Source organism: Zootoca vivipara, chromosome 7 (assembly GCF_965207765.1).
Source record: "Zootoca vivipara chromosome 7, rZooViv2.hap1.1, whole genome shotgun sequence".
Taxonomy (NCBI): domain Eukaryota; kingdom Metazoa; phylum Chordata; class Lepidosauria; order Squamata; family Lacertidae; genus Zootoca; species Zootoca vivipara.
The window spans coordinates 50,484,684-50,498,253 of NC_142590.1; the positions used below are offsets into that span (position 1 = coordinate 50,484,684).

The window sequence follows — 13,570 nt, forward strand, 5'->3', positions numbered from 1 at the left end:
AATATTTCAGACATATCATTTTCGGTAGGTTTTCATGAAATGCTCTGACTAGCCCAACTAATCTTGCCACAAGATTCCAGGGTGTTCCTAGGCTCATTCTGGGGTGAATTCCATGTTTGCTCAGAATGCTGGAAGACCTACTGGCTCTTAACTGTTTTCTCATCCTAGATGAGAACAGATGTTGCTTGTATTGCAGGGGCAGAATATGGTGAACCATTTGTTTTTAGAAACTTGTCCACTATTACCCTTTTTCTTTTACAGCAAAAACTGGTATTCTTCAGAACAAATAGCTTGAAAACGAGTGCTCTACTGCAACAATTTTGCACCAACATATGGCAGTTGTGCCTTCCTTGACTAAGTGGTGGCATTTCAGTAAAACACACAAGACCACATATCTATATGCTATAGTGCCTGTATTTGTTTGGGAATCCTCAATTCTAAAAAAGCCATGAAATACAATTCAGTGATGTCCCAGCATACCAGCTGTGTTCAACAGCATATATCCTTTCCCTAAAGAACATGCAAAAACCTAGACATACCAAAGAGTGGCAACCACATCAATATATTTAAAGACTTTCTAACATCTTCCTATAAACCACTGTCATCAAGAGGGGCTTCCTTGTCCCATTCTAGAAAACTTCACCAATACTGAAGCATTTTTCCCTGAGATAGAAATGGTTCTGAGATGAGATGTCAAAACCAGATCTCTTTGCTTTAAAAAGTCTGACAGCACCCTAGGTAAGCAAACGAAACAAACAAACAAACCTCTGTTTCAAGGAGGCAAAATATAATGCTTTAGGGAAATTGGCTAGTGTCACAAAGTTATCATTTGGAATCTTCTTCAGGATTCTTGGCAGAAAATTTCTCACGTAACTTTGTCCATTTTCCTTTCTTTGCTTCTTCCATCTGCTTCAAGCTAGCTGCATTTAGAGGAAGTTGGAACAGACAAAAAATAATAGGGTTTTCATTATAAAAACAATTTTCTTTAAGAAGCTGCTTAAACAGTAACATGGTGATATATGCAAGTTTGCCATCATGTGTACATGTGACAGGAAGCCACAGCCAGTCCTAGTTCCCTGGCGCATGTGCCTGTGCAGTTCACATGCCTGAATACTCACATTAATCATGTCCAACCATTCCATTTAAAGTACACTCTAAAAACCATAAGGTGTGAAACGACCATTCGTTTCCATCTCAATAAGTTTATGTTTCGCTGCCCGGGGCAGACCTGCTCTCCTTAGTCAGAACAGTACATGTCGAGCCAGCAAAGACTAGCATTTTTAATGCACTGCAGCTAGAACATAAGACCGCTATTTAGCTTCAGGACACTTCAGAAATGTTTACATTTACTGTTCTATGAAGGCTGTTTGTCTCGATACAGTTAGCTTAGATAAATCATAGTATAATAGAAAACTCTTGATCTGTAAAAAGTGAAAGCAAGCAGAGAAAGCATCTTCTACACGGGTTAATTTAGACTGTTCTTTATCATATTTTTTTGTTCCCAAATGCACGAAGAATGGAAAGCAACAGTTGATTACTGATGTCTATTCTGGGAGTGACAGGGAGTCTTAATTTGAGGCTCATTAGCTCTGGGAACACACACTCCCTTCTTCAGAATTGTGTGTCTCAAATGCAGGGCAATTAAACGCTGAAAACCCCAATTCTGTACTGAAAGGATTGGAGGCAAAACAGGGCCAATGAGAAACAAGAGAGCAGTATTAGCATGGTCAGGTGGACACGGAAGTATTCAATAGTACAAATTGGTGCATTACAAGCAGCTTTTGCATAATGTTTTGCTCATGGGAAGGCTATTTATGGGAAGGAGGGAGGGAGGAAACTCCTGTGCGCAAAGCAGAGGATGTAAAGGGCAGCTGAATCATTTTAGCCAACCAGACACAGAACACTAAAGGGATAAAGTATAGTTTGCCCAAATACCTGTTGCAAGGACTAGCTTGCATTCTTCAACTGTCACCCCAGTAAAGCTTGTATCTTTCAAACGTGGATACTATGCAAACAAACAGAAAAAACATACAGTCATACCTCAGGTTACGGCCGCTTCAGGTTGTGTGTTTTCGGGTTGCGCACCATGCCGAATCCAGAAGTCCTGCAACGGGTTACTTTCGAGTTTCGGCGCTCGCGCATGCACAGAAACACTGAATCGCGACACGTGCGTGCGCAGATGCGGTGCTGCGGGTTGCGAACGTGCCTCCCGCATGGATCACATTCGCAACCCAAGTGTCCACTGTATAAATACAGCAGCCTCCCGCTTCCCCTGAGAACAATGTTCTTTTAATCTTTCTTCTCATAATGGCATCAAAATTGCATGCTGAAGTAAATTTGCTGAATGCTACAGCATGAACATGCTCACTGCTGTTTCAGCAATATATGCATTTCTGAAATAGCAGGGATGGCTAACGTGGTCCTCCAAATCATAGAATTGTAAAGTTGGAAGGGACCACAAGGGTCATCTAGTCCAACCCCGTGATAATTATCCCATTATCAGGGTTAATGCATGACTACAACTCCCATCAACCCCAGCAAGCATAGCCAGTAGCAAAAGATTGGGGCAATTGTAGTCTTAACACTAGGAGAGCCACAGGTTTGCCACTCCAATTTACACAGTAAAAGGTGAACTGGCTTGCTCAAGAAAAAGCAAAGACCCTGTGGTAGACAATATGGTGCCCTATGGATGTTATTGGATTTCAACTCCCATTAACCCTGATAATGGGATAATTATCAGGGGGTTGGACTAGATGACCCTTGTGGTCCCTTCCAACTTTACAATTCTATGATTTTATTGGACATGCTGGCTAGGGCTGATGGGAGCTGGAGTCAAACAACATCTAGATCAGGCATCCCCAAACTGCGGCCCTCCAGATGTTTTGGCCTACAACTCCCATGATCCCTAGCCAACAGGACCAGTGGTCGGGGAAGATGGGAATTGTAGTTCAAAACATCTGGAGGGCCGAAGTTTGGGGATGCCTGATCTAGAAGGCGCCATGTTGGCTTCCCCTGTTAAAGATAAATAATAAAGGTCTTAGCATCAAGATTACAAAACACAACCCAGAGGCAGCTGTCAGATTCTAACACTGGGTACCAGGCCACAGTGATAGGACTTACCTTGTTTTTATAGTAATTGGTATGGATTTTGGCTAAACTCTCAAACATTTCATCGCAGGTCACTGGATCAGAAATCTGCAAGAGTACAAAAGTACAGTGAAATTATTCCTAGAGTGTAAACAACACTTCCATTGAACAGAAATTTTATATTACCAGTTTTTTAGACATTGCATTTTAAAATGCAAACTAGTTTTGTTCTTCATATCTATTCTAACAGAGTCACTGAGCTAAAATACAATCAGAAGTCCATCCTTGAGGAAAAACCTATCTAAGCTTCAGCTCTTTCACATATCAACCCAAAAGTCCTGAGTATACTGTGAGCAAATGAAGCTGTCTGTTGAGAGAAGGTGGCATTTTCTTACTTACTCAAAAATGACAAAACCCAAATCCCATGTCAATGGCAAATTCTAAACCCAGGCCCTGCCACCATTCAGTCTCACTTACTGTATTTCCTTTGAACCCTGCTTACCAATATTCCATAACTGTGGGGTACAAGGCATGGTACAAAGCCAGTCAGATACAGATAATTAACAAAGATAATTACATTTATTTATTATAAGATTATCAAGTGCAAAGGTTTTTCTGGTTACTTCAACAATGGCGCTTAATCTTTAGATTATACTTTTTAAACTTCTTACTGTCACTTTAAATACAAATAGCTTATATCCAGCTAAGATAGCTTTAAAGGAACAGTAAATTGGATAGTTCAGTTGGTAGAGCAAGAGACTCTTAATCTCAGGGTTGTGGGTTCAAGACCCACATTGGGCAAAAAAGATTCTTGCACTGCAGGGGGGTTAGACTGGAAGACCCTTGTGGTCCCTTCCAACTCTAGAGCTCTATGATTAAAGCCCTTTAGCCAAGTTGTTTTTGTATTCTCTACACCCCAGTTAAGCCTCACCAACACTATAACTGAGGACTGTTGGAAGCCTCTTCTTCCAACCCTTTACTGACCTGTTGAAGAGATTTGTTTTGCTGCATTGCCCTGGAAATCTGCCCTCTCCTGCCAGTCACCAGAGACCAACATTCAGGTTCTCCCCTTTCTTCCTCAGCCTAAGCCAAGGGATTCAGCTACCCACAGCAAGTTATCAGCCAACAAGGCATTCCACCTCTCCCTCATGTCTTCCTTCTTCCCTGACCCCCTTCCTCTGCTGTCACTGACCACCCTTAACTCCAAGTCTCCAGCCCACTGCAATTTCCAGTTAACTAACTGCTGACCAGCACCCAGCCATTTATATATCTATATACACACACAATATTGCACACATTTATTCTGACCACTCAAGCCCCGATCCATCCAATCCCACTGTCTAACTGAAAATTCCAAGCTTGCACACAACAAACAAAATATGCACAATCAATCTCCCTCCCTCCCGAATACTAAGGATTCTCTCTCGGCTGTCAGTTAAGGCCCCATGCAACAGTTAAAACTAGTTTTCACCAGACCAGACAGAAAACTTCCTACATCGAATACATTACAATGCAAAGTACAATACGAGTGTCAGAACACATTACACAATACCCATTACAACTTAATTCAAATAAACAGGATTTCTTCACACTGCGTTACACTGATGTGCTGCAAAGAAGTGTTTGCAGAATAAACAGCTCCAAAATATGCCAAACAGATCAACAAACATGAGCAAACCTCTTCACAGAGGGGAAAAAATGCATTCAATCCAAGATACTGTCAATAACTGTGGCCCAGATGTACTAGATAAGAGGACAAAGCACACTACAAGGTCATGTGGAAGGTAACTATCATATTCATTTCTAAGTTTTATTATATTGTACTTGGTCTTCTCAGACAGAAAAAAATGATGCATAAATATATGTTTTTAATGAGAGATGGGTGGGATGTGACAAACTACAAGAATGATATCTAGTCATGTAATGACCAAACGGCATCTTGGAAAGCAATAATCGGCTGCATGAATTATGCAAGTCAGAATAATATGACGTTTCTTTTCTTCCACAGCCCAAGATATTGGCCAGTGTTCAAATCAGAAAAATGGGGCAGGCCGCTTGTATAATATTGAGTTTTACATATTTTTGTATTCACACTGAAAAACCCTGATAGTGTTGCAGCTATCATGTGGAAAGCAGAAATAGCTTTTCAAAAAAGAAAAAATGCCCCAGCACATCTCATTACACATGAATAAAACAGACATTAGACTTACAAAGTACCTTTATATCTCCGACTCTGCTCTTTATGCATCCCTCCTGCTATTTGGCAAAAAATAATAATCTCTTTACTATATAAAGTATTTTATACATACAAATTGATATCAGCGCTGCAAGCATCAATTTAATTTTTTCAAAACCGATGCCAGTTTTGGAAAATTAAGGTAGGAATCAGCTGCTCTGAGCACAAAAAAAGTGGGAAAGCATGTTCTGAAATGCATGCAGAAGACAAAAGTAACAGAACAGTCCTGCTCTGAGGATGCTCAGAAGATAGTGACTCTTACAAATGAGTGTCTGCCATAGATTTACTTCATTAATATTTGCAAAGTATGCATTCTTCTTCCATGGAGACCATTATGTGGTGATGTACTATCTCAATGCATACATACATTGATGTCCCAGGCATTAAGAATTGACTCCAAAACATTTTAAGTGCTGAACAAATCATGACTTGAAATCAAGAAAAGCTCAAAGCCATAGAAATGGTCTCTTATCACTTAAGTACTGGTAACCTGGAAAAGCCGATATATCCCGCAAACAATGTGAACCTGGTTTTAAACCGGCATCAACCTGGAGGGTTGGGGAACCTAACAATTTTTGGCACTTGACTGCAGCACAGAAAGAGGGCTATCAGTTCAGCTAAGAGACCAGCTGCCATTTGGCACGTTCCTTCCCTGAATTGTTTCCAATGAAACTGATTGTTATAAAAACTACCTAACTTTAAGAACTGGTCCCTGAGTTTCTTTATTTTTCTCTTCCTTTCCTTCCCCTTTTTTGTTTTTGTGTTGTGTCTTTTAGATTGTAACCTTGTGGGCTCAGACTGTCTTTGTTTTACTCTGTATATAGCCTTTGGGTAAAGTAAAAGGTAAAGGGACCCTTGACCATTAGGTCCAGTCGTGACCAACTCTGGGGTTGCGCGCTCATCTCACATTATTGGCCGAGGGAGCCGGCGTATAGCTTCCAGGTCATGTGGCCAGCATGACAAAACCACTTCTGGCAAACCAGAGCAGCACATGGAAACGCCGTTTACCTTCCCGCTGTAGTGGTTCCTATTTATCTACTTGCATTTTGACGTGCTTTCGAACTGCTAGGTTGGCAGGAGCTGGGACCAAGCAAGGGAGCTCACCCCGTCGCGGGGATTCGAACCACCGACCTTCCAATTGGCAAGCCCTAGGCTCAGTGATTTAACCCACAGCGCCACCTGGCTCAGACTGTCTTTGTTTTACTCTGTATATAGCCTTTGGGTGCATTAAGTCAAATCCAGATACCTACTATTCATTTCATCTGGCCCTAACTTCAAGATCCTCACTGCACCAAGGTTCACATCATATACTAAATTTTTGAAAATGAACTTCCATGTAAGAATTAATATTATACCCATTTGTAGAGCACTGTGATGATAATACACATAAGAGTATATTGTACTGGAGTCAGTCAAAAGAGGGGATTTCAACATGTGCATCTCTTTTCACCACTGCATGTTGAAATGTACTTGCCAAAATTCTCTCTTATACTGGTATTTGCTATTCAAGCCACAGCCATGTGATTGTTTCTTGAGAGCTAGGGATGGGTCTTTTGAAAAATTGTGCTATAATCCAGAGAAAAACAGAGTCTATGGACATTACCCAGCAGTCATAGTAAGTGGCTTGGGGAGTAGTGAATTTATCTAAGTATTTTTATACGGCACTTCAATCATTTACTCCTGCATAGAACAGTTTATCAGAGCATTTCATGCAACTGATATCATAATTACATTTATATCCTTCCTTGCCACATGTTGCAGTGGAGATCAATCCCACTTTACATAGGAAGAAACATGAAGAACTTTCAAACTTGCCACCCCATTTCCAATGCAATCTTCTCATTTTGAATGGTCAAAAACCCACACAGTGAAGCAACCTGCACATTAAAGCTATATAACTCAATCCTCGCTCCTGCTGGCTAGTACTGCATCCAGAGCTCTGGTACGAACAGTGACTGAGGTGGAGGGGGAAGTACAATTGCTACATACAATTGGATTGGGCCTGATGCTGTTGCACAGCAGCAGTGAGATTGGCTCAAGCCCAGGAATACCCCATGTGGGGATCTTCCGCACTGTTACTGGATATCCCATCAATGGCACTCCTGCCCATTTAGCTTAGTTTTCCCAGCCCACTGCAAGTGGGGTATAGATTGCTCTGCCCCTTGGCACCAAGTCCCAGTAAACAAAGAGTGAGGTCTCAAACAATATATCTACCGGTATCTATATATATAAAACAGGGACCCAGGTGGCGCTGTGGTTAAACCACTGAGCCTAGGGCTTGCTGATCAGAAGGTTGGCGGTTCGAATCCCTGTGACGGGGTGAGCTCCCGTTGCTTGGTCCCAGCTCCTGCCAACCTAGCAGTTCGAAAGCACGTCAAAATGCAAGTAGATAAATAGGAACCGCTACAGCGGGAAGGTAAACGGCGTTTCCATGTGCTGCTCTGGTTTGCCAGAAGCGGCTTTGTCATGCTGGCCACATGACCTGGAAGCTATACGCCGGCTCCCTCGGCCAATAATGCGAGATGAGCGCGCAACCCCAGAGTCAGTCACGACTGGACCTAATGGTCAGGGGTCCCTTTAGCTTTACCTTTATATATATAAAAATGTAAAAATCATGAAAGTGTGGGTTCTACTTTTCTCCGTAACCGCTTGACCGATCGTCCTGAAATTTTGACACAACAATCCAGGCCACTCCCCGAGTGTTGTTAGGAAAAAAAACCCACACATCTCACACCTCCGCAGGTACAAGCCTCTTTTTCAACAAAGTAAAACAGCGCCCTCAAGTGGATTTCCTCCCACAGTACACAGTTCCTGTGAAATCTACACCACACCCACAAACCCCGCCTCCACCACCAGATCCACCACTCACATCCATCCATCCAGCAGGTGTTGAAGACCTCAGCAGAGACACACGACATGAACAGGCCTTTTGCAGCAGCAGGGCCCTAACCAACTTAAAACGGGCCTTTTGCAGCAGCAAGGCCCAAACAACTGAAAACAGGCCTTTTGCAGCAACAAGGCCCAACATTGCCAAGTGGAGGTAGGGGCCTGCCTGGAGGGGATGGGGGGCCGAATAGGGGGCAGGGATAGGTAATGGGTCAGAACAGGGGGGGGGGCGGGACACACAGGGATGAAACCTACCCTCTCCACAGTATCTCGCTTCGGCTCAGGGGGACCTGAAGGGGGGCTATTACCCTCCATTTCACAGACTAACGCACAGCAACGCGTGCAGGGCCAGCTAGTATATATATAAATGTAGGCATTGTGCACACAGATGAAACAGTCTTTCTCCATAACCGCTGAACCATAATGTAACAAATTTGGCCACAACGTACCTTGCCCATCAGGGAGGGATCTGGCATAAATCCCCCCCCAAAAAAAAACTACACCTGCCACACCTAAAATAATGATTAAACACAAAAAAGTGGCGCCCAAATTAGACATCACCACCAGAAGCTCTGAAGACTCCAGCAGCATCCAAAAGCTGCGCCGCCAGATGACATCACTAAGTTCCACAGCAACCAACTGAAAACAGTCCTTTTGCAGCAACAAGGCCCAGATTTTTCAATAGGCCGCAGCATTGCCAAGCAGGGAAAAACAAACAGAATAGGGCCTTTCACAATGGGGGGGGGCACAGGGATGAGGCACAACAAAGGGAGGGGAAAACACATACCCATGTGGGGGAGGGAGGACCCTGAGTCAGCCAAAGCAGTGGGAGGTGAGTTGGGACAGGGAAAACTGAGTAGGCCGACCACCAAAACGGCCATTCCACCTCCAAAGCCCAAGCCCAAAGCCTCTCCCGGCCAGCTGCATTGATAAATGCCTGGCAGCATTAGGCAGTCGTTCATCATTTCCCCTAACACACACTTGGGGGCACGGGGAGGGGTTTTTGCTTTTTAATTTAGTGGGCGTTGTGTCACATGCGAGGCTACTACAGCCATTTTAAGTAAGGGCAGTCGTGCCCCTTTTAACGTAGGCTTTATACTATGACTGATTGCCAGCCTCTGCGTCTTTAAAAAAACAACAACCATACACTTTCTCTCCCCAGTTTAAGACCTCGGATATTTGCAGTGGCCAATTCTCTCCCCCCCCCCCCCGCCAATTTACAGTCCCCTACCTTCCCCTTGCCACTTCCTGGGTTTTTTATGGACCCGAACAGCTCGGGCGCTTCAGAACGCGCCTTCTGTTGCTATGGGGCTGTGGGGCTTCGCTATTTGATTCCCCTCCCCCCGGTTGGGATTTTTAAAGTAGTTCTCTGGGTCCCGGGGTGCATCATCACCCCTGATCCTTTTCTTTGCCCAAATGGACATCTCCGCACCTTCCTCAACACCAAATACTCCTCAATTATACCCACAATAAAAACCATAAAAACTAAAAAATTAAAAACAACACATTAAAAAAACCGATATACCGATGTAGAGCTGTCTTCCCCTTGTCCCTGGTGTAGATCTTCACCCCCCCCCTTCTTCCCTGGCCTGGAATGTGTGGGCAGCACTTTAATGGTTTGCCTCAGGTGCTAAAATGTCTTGGGCTGGCCCTGAGCACAGGTGTGACTCACCCTAGGGCCTGCTTGATTCAGGCTACAATCCTGTGCACGATTACCTGGGGAGTAAGCCTCAATGCAGACACAGAACTAAGTCGTACCCTGGAAGTCGATTGCCTTGGCACTCGTACGTTTTGGCTCCCGAACGCCGCAAACTCGGAAGTGTTCCGGATTGCAAACGTTCTTTGGAAGTCGAACGTCCAACGCGGCTTCCAATTAGCTGCAGGAGCTTCCTGCTGCCAATAGGAAGCCGTGATTTGGTTTCCGAACGTTTGGGAAGTTGAACGAACTTCTGGAACCGATTCTGTTTGGCTTCCAAAGTATGACTATATTTGGGAATAAGGCCTGTGCCATCTCTTCAACATTTCACTATGCACACATCACATGCACAGGCACAAACACACATGGGTTGCTATCACATGCACAGGCACAAACACACATGGGTTGCTACCCGTCCTGTATAATATAGGACTGTCCCATATTTCATGCAAAATGCAGCTACACCCTGTATTTGAGCTCCCCCCCCCCCCAAGATAGGGATCCTCTCCAAATGCACTTGTTGGAAAGGCTGCGCAAAAGGTCATGTACTTGAGCTCGGGGTAGCCAAGCACAGACAGATTTACAAATTCAAGGGTATGTGTGCACGTTCCAGAGGGGCCATCCTGTTCGTTTGAAATAGACTGTAATGGTTTGAAGTCACTTCAGCACCAGATGAAAAAAACAAACCGCCCTGTATTTTACCAGAACAATGGTGGCCACTCTAAACACGCCACATAAATGTGGATTAAATAATGCGGAGACCACCAGCTGCCCGGGACGCCGACCTTCCTCCCCCTCCCCCTCCGGGCGTTGCCCCCGCCCCACCTGCGTGTTCTCTCCCTCGCGGAAGGCCTGCGCCACCCTCTGCCGAAGGAAAGTGCCCAAGTCCCGCCCGCGCTTGGTCTCCTCCACGGGCCACTCCTCGCAGAGCTTCAAGAAGCGCCGGTACCGCGTCAGCGCCATCTTGGCAGAGGCCTGCGCGACACCATTGGAGCGTGGCTCACGTGGTCCGGGCTATGCTAATCCCGTTATTAGCATACCGGAGGCGGGGCGATTGGCTCCTCCTGCTCCCTCGTTCCAATCTGGTTACAGATGGAACCTGCGCAGATGGAACGCGAGAGCGGCCCAGACCCGCGGGATCGCAGAGATAAGAAAAATGAGAGAGGTGCTTCTCTTTTTCAGGATGACAACATTCCGGGTTTACATTGGCGAAATGGATCGCGGTTCATGGAAATGAACGAAGAAATCTGGGATACGGTAGCCTTAGCTGTGATTGAGCAGCTGGGTCGTGCCCGCCGAAAACTAAGAGTTAGCGGCAAAGGGACTTCACGCTCCTCCTCCTCCTGACTCGGGACTAATTGAGCATTTGAAAAGTAGCTCTGCCAATGCAAATTCCAAATGCCGACCATCCTTTCCCGAAGTTGGAAAATGTGTGGCTGAGACCAGCGCTTTATGACAGCTCTGCAGGGTTGCAGTTTGAGGTTCGGTCTGAGACTTGCTTGGATTTTGAGGGGGAAAGGAAAAGAAAAGAGAAAGATTCACGCAAAACACCCCAAATTGCAGCCAAAGTCGATCTCCCTAAATTCCTCCAGTAGCATACAGAAGCTTGCCTGCAGACACTTTGCATTTATAAATGTTCAGAAACTAACTGCATTCGTTTGTCAGAATAAGAAACAAGTCCCGAATTACAAAGAGCACGAATCCTATCTTTGCTGCTATCTTTTGAAAATTATTTGGCCGCCCAAATGACAGCTACGGTAAAATTCGGAATTTCTCTATATGTTTCTGTGGGTTTGCGCAAGGGGTGCGGGGGCGAAGTCCATACAAACCAGAAATCTGGCAACATGTTACATTGTTATTTTTTCATAGCTCTATGAAGATTCGTTGGATTGGGAAGATTTTAGGAATGGAGCTCATTCTTCGGTATTTGCCGGTGCACCCGTGTTGGGAGTGGAGAGGGATTGGTAGCGCTGTGGGTTAAACCACAGAGCCTAGGGCTTGCCGATCAGAAGGTCGGCGGTTCGAATCCCCGTGAAGGGGTGAGCTCCCGTTGCTTGGTCCCAGCTCCTGCCAACCTAGCAGTTCGAAAGCACGTCAAAATGCAAGTAGATAATCTGATAAATAGGTAGACTACCGCTACAGCGGGAAGGTAAGCGGCGTTTCCGTGTGCTGCTCTGATTCGCCAGAAACGGCTTTGTCATGCTAGTCACATGACCTGGAAGCTGTACGCCGGCTCCCTCAGCCGAGATGAGCGCTGCAACCCCAGAGTCGGTCACGACTGGACCTAATGGTCAGGGGTCCTGAAATATACTCGGAGTCAAGAGTGAATTTCATGCTCTTTATTCAGCTCTTAGTCATCAAGGAGGAGAAGAGAAGACGAATGGCTCTTTTCCCCAAACCATCTGCTTATATACATTATTTACACAATGGGCCTTGCGTGATTGGCTACTTCAGGGCTACACCTGTGGGCCAATTATATTATGGATTGACTTCTGCCTGCAGCCTGATTGGCTGCTCCTACAGGCCAATCAGGTAGCAGATTCACTTCTGCCAGCCGCCTGATTGGCTGCTCCAGCAGGCCAATCAGGTTGCGGATTCACTTCCACCTGGAGTTGGATTGGGTAGCTCCCGCTGATTCTGAATCCTATTGTTCTAGGATTCAGCTCAGTACATAACAGGTCCCTTTACCTTTACCCGTGTTGGGAGTGGAGAGTGATTGGTAGGGGCGTCGTCTTATGCAAAGCAGCAAAGGCGAGACGCGCAAGTTTGAGTTTGATTCACAGATGATTTCTCCCAAAGAATTCTGGGAATTGTGGTTTATCCTTATCCTTCACAGAGCACAATTCCAAGTTCCCTTATCAAACTCAAATTCCCAGGATTCTTTGGGGGAAAGCCACTTGCTTTACATGGCTAGTTGGATGTGATCTTTTTCTTAGTCTTTCCGAAGCAAGTTCATCACTGCAGCTATGCCGTACCATCCTATTCATGCTTACTCCAAAGTAAGAATTCATTGGGATTTATTGCGAAGTAAATGTTGACAAAATTGCAGCCTTAATCTGCACATCCACACATAATTTTAGGTTTTTCTTTCCAAGATGCAATCATATGGTTAACACAGAAGGGCTAGTTGGATAGCCCACAATATGTAAAATGCACAGTTGTCTGAAACTTGGCAGAAAATGAACTATATTTGCATCTGATGATGTGGGCTCAAATCCATGAAACTTCATGCCATAATAAAATGTGTTAGGATGGTATCTGGTGGTCACAGTAGACCCATTAAGATAAATATATATAACTTGGCTAACTTAAGTCCATGGATTTCAGTGGGTTTTCTCTGCAAATAAAACATTTTAAATGTGTTGTAAGTGCAATATACAGGTGTGACACTAGATGGCAGCACTGGGCTATGCAAAATTCAATTTATTTTTCAAAATGTTTTTTTAAAAAAGCATTTTCACGGCATTTTTTTTATATGTATGCAGAGTCCATATGACTGCTCTGAGTACTACTTTGCCAGATGACACCTGTGGCTTTTAAGTCTCCACAAGACTCTTGGTTGTTTTTGCAGCAACAAAAATGGCTATCCCTCTGGAAGCTTTGATTTGCATTAATTACTTTTTGAAGGGGGTGGGGAAGAGTGATTATTTTTCCTTTTTCTTTTT

The 13,570-nt window shown here is 44.6% G+C and overlaps 1 protein-coding gene and 1 long non-coding RNA gene across 2 annotated transcripts; one reads left to right on the plus strand and one right to left on the minus strand.

Annotated features, from left to right (window-relative positions):
* Window positions 1–396: 396 nt before the first annotated feature.
* UQCC2 (ubiquinol-cytochrome c reductase complex assembly factor 2) lies at window positions 397–10,878 on the minus strand. The gene is made up of 4 exons (XM_035124052.3): window positions 10,731–10,878; window positions 3,121–3,195; window positions 1,936–2,005; window positions 397–920 (listed from the first exon to the last, which is right to left on the minus strand). The coding sequence occupies exons 1-4, from the start codon at window positions 10,866–10,868 to the stop codon at window positions 826–828; spliced, it is 378 nt and encodes a 125-aa protein (XP_034979943.1). The 5' UTR covers window positions 10,869–10,878; the 3' UTR covers window positions 397–825.
* Window positions 3,687–5,287, plus strand: LOC148685073 (uncharacterized). The gene is made up of 2 exons (XR_015951078.1): window positions 3,687–4,871; window positions 5,096–5,287. It is a non-coding gene; the product is annotated as an uncharacterized LOC148685073 (long non-coding RNA).
* Window positions 10,879–13,570: the final 2,692 nt, after the last annotated feature.

Coding starts and splice junctions, on each gene's coding strand:
- UQCC2 (XM_035124052.3), bottom strand. CDS start 10,868: ATGGCGCTGACGCGGTACCGGCGCTTCTTGAAGCTCTGCGAGGAGTGG. Junction 3,196..10,730: donor GCGAGGGAGAGAACACGCAG/GTGGGGCGGGGG, acceptor GTACTCTTGCAG/ATTTCTGATCCAGTGACCTG. Junction 921..1,935: donor CAAGCTAGTCCTTGCAACAG/GTATTTGGGCAA, acceptor CTCTAAATGCAG/CTAGCTTGAAGCAGATGGAA.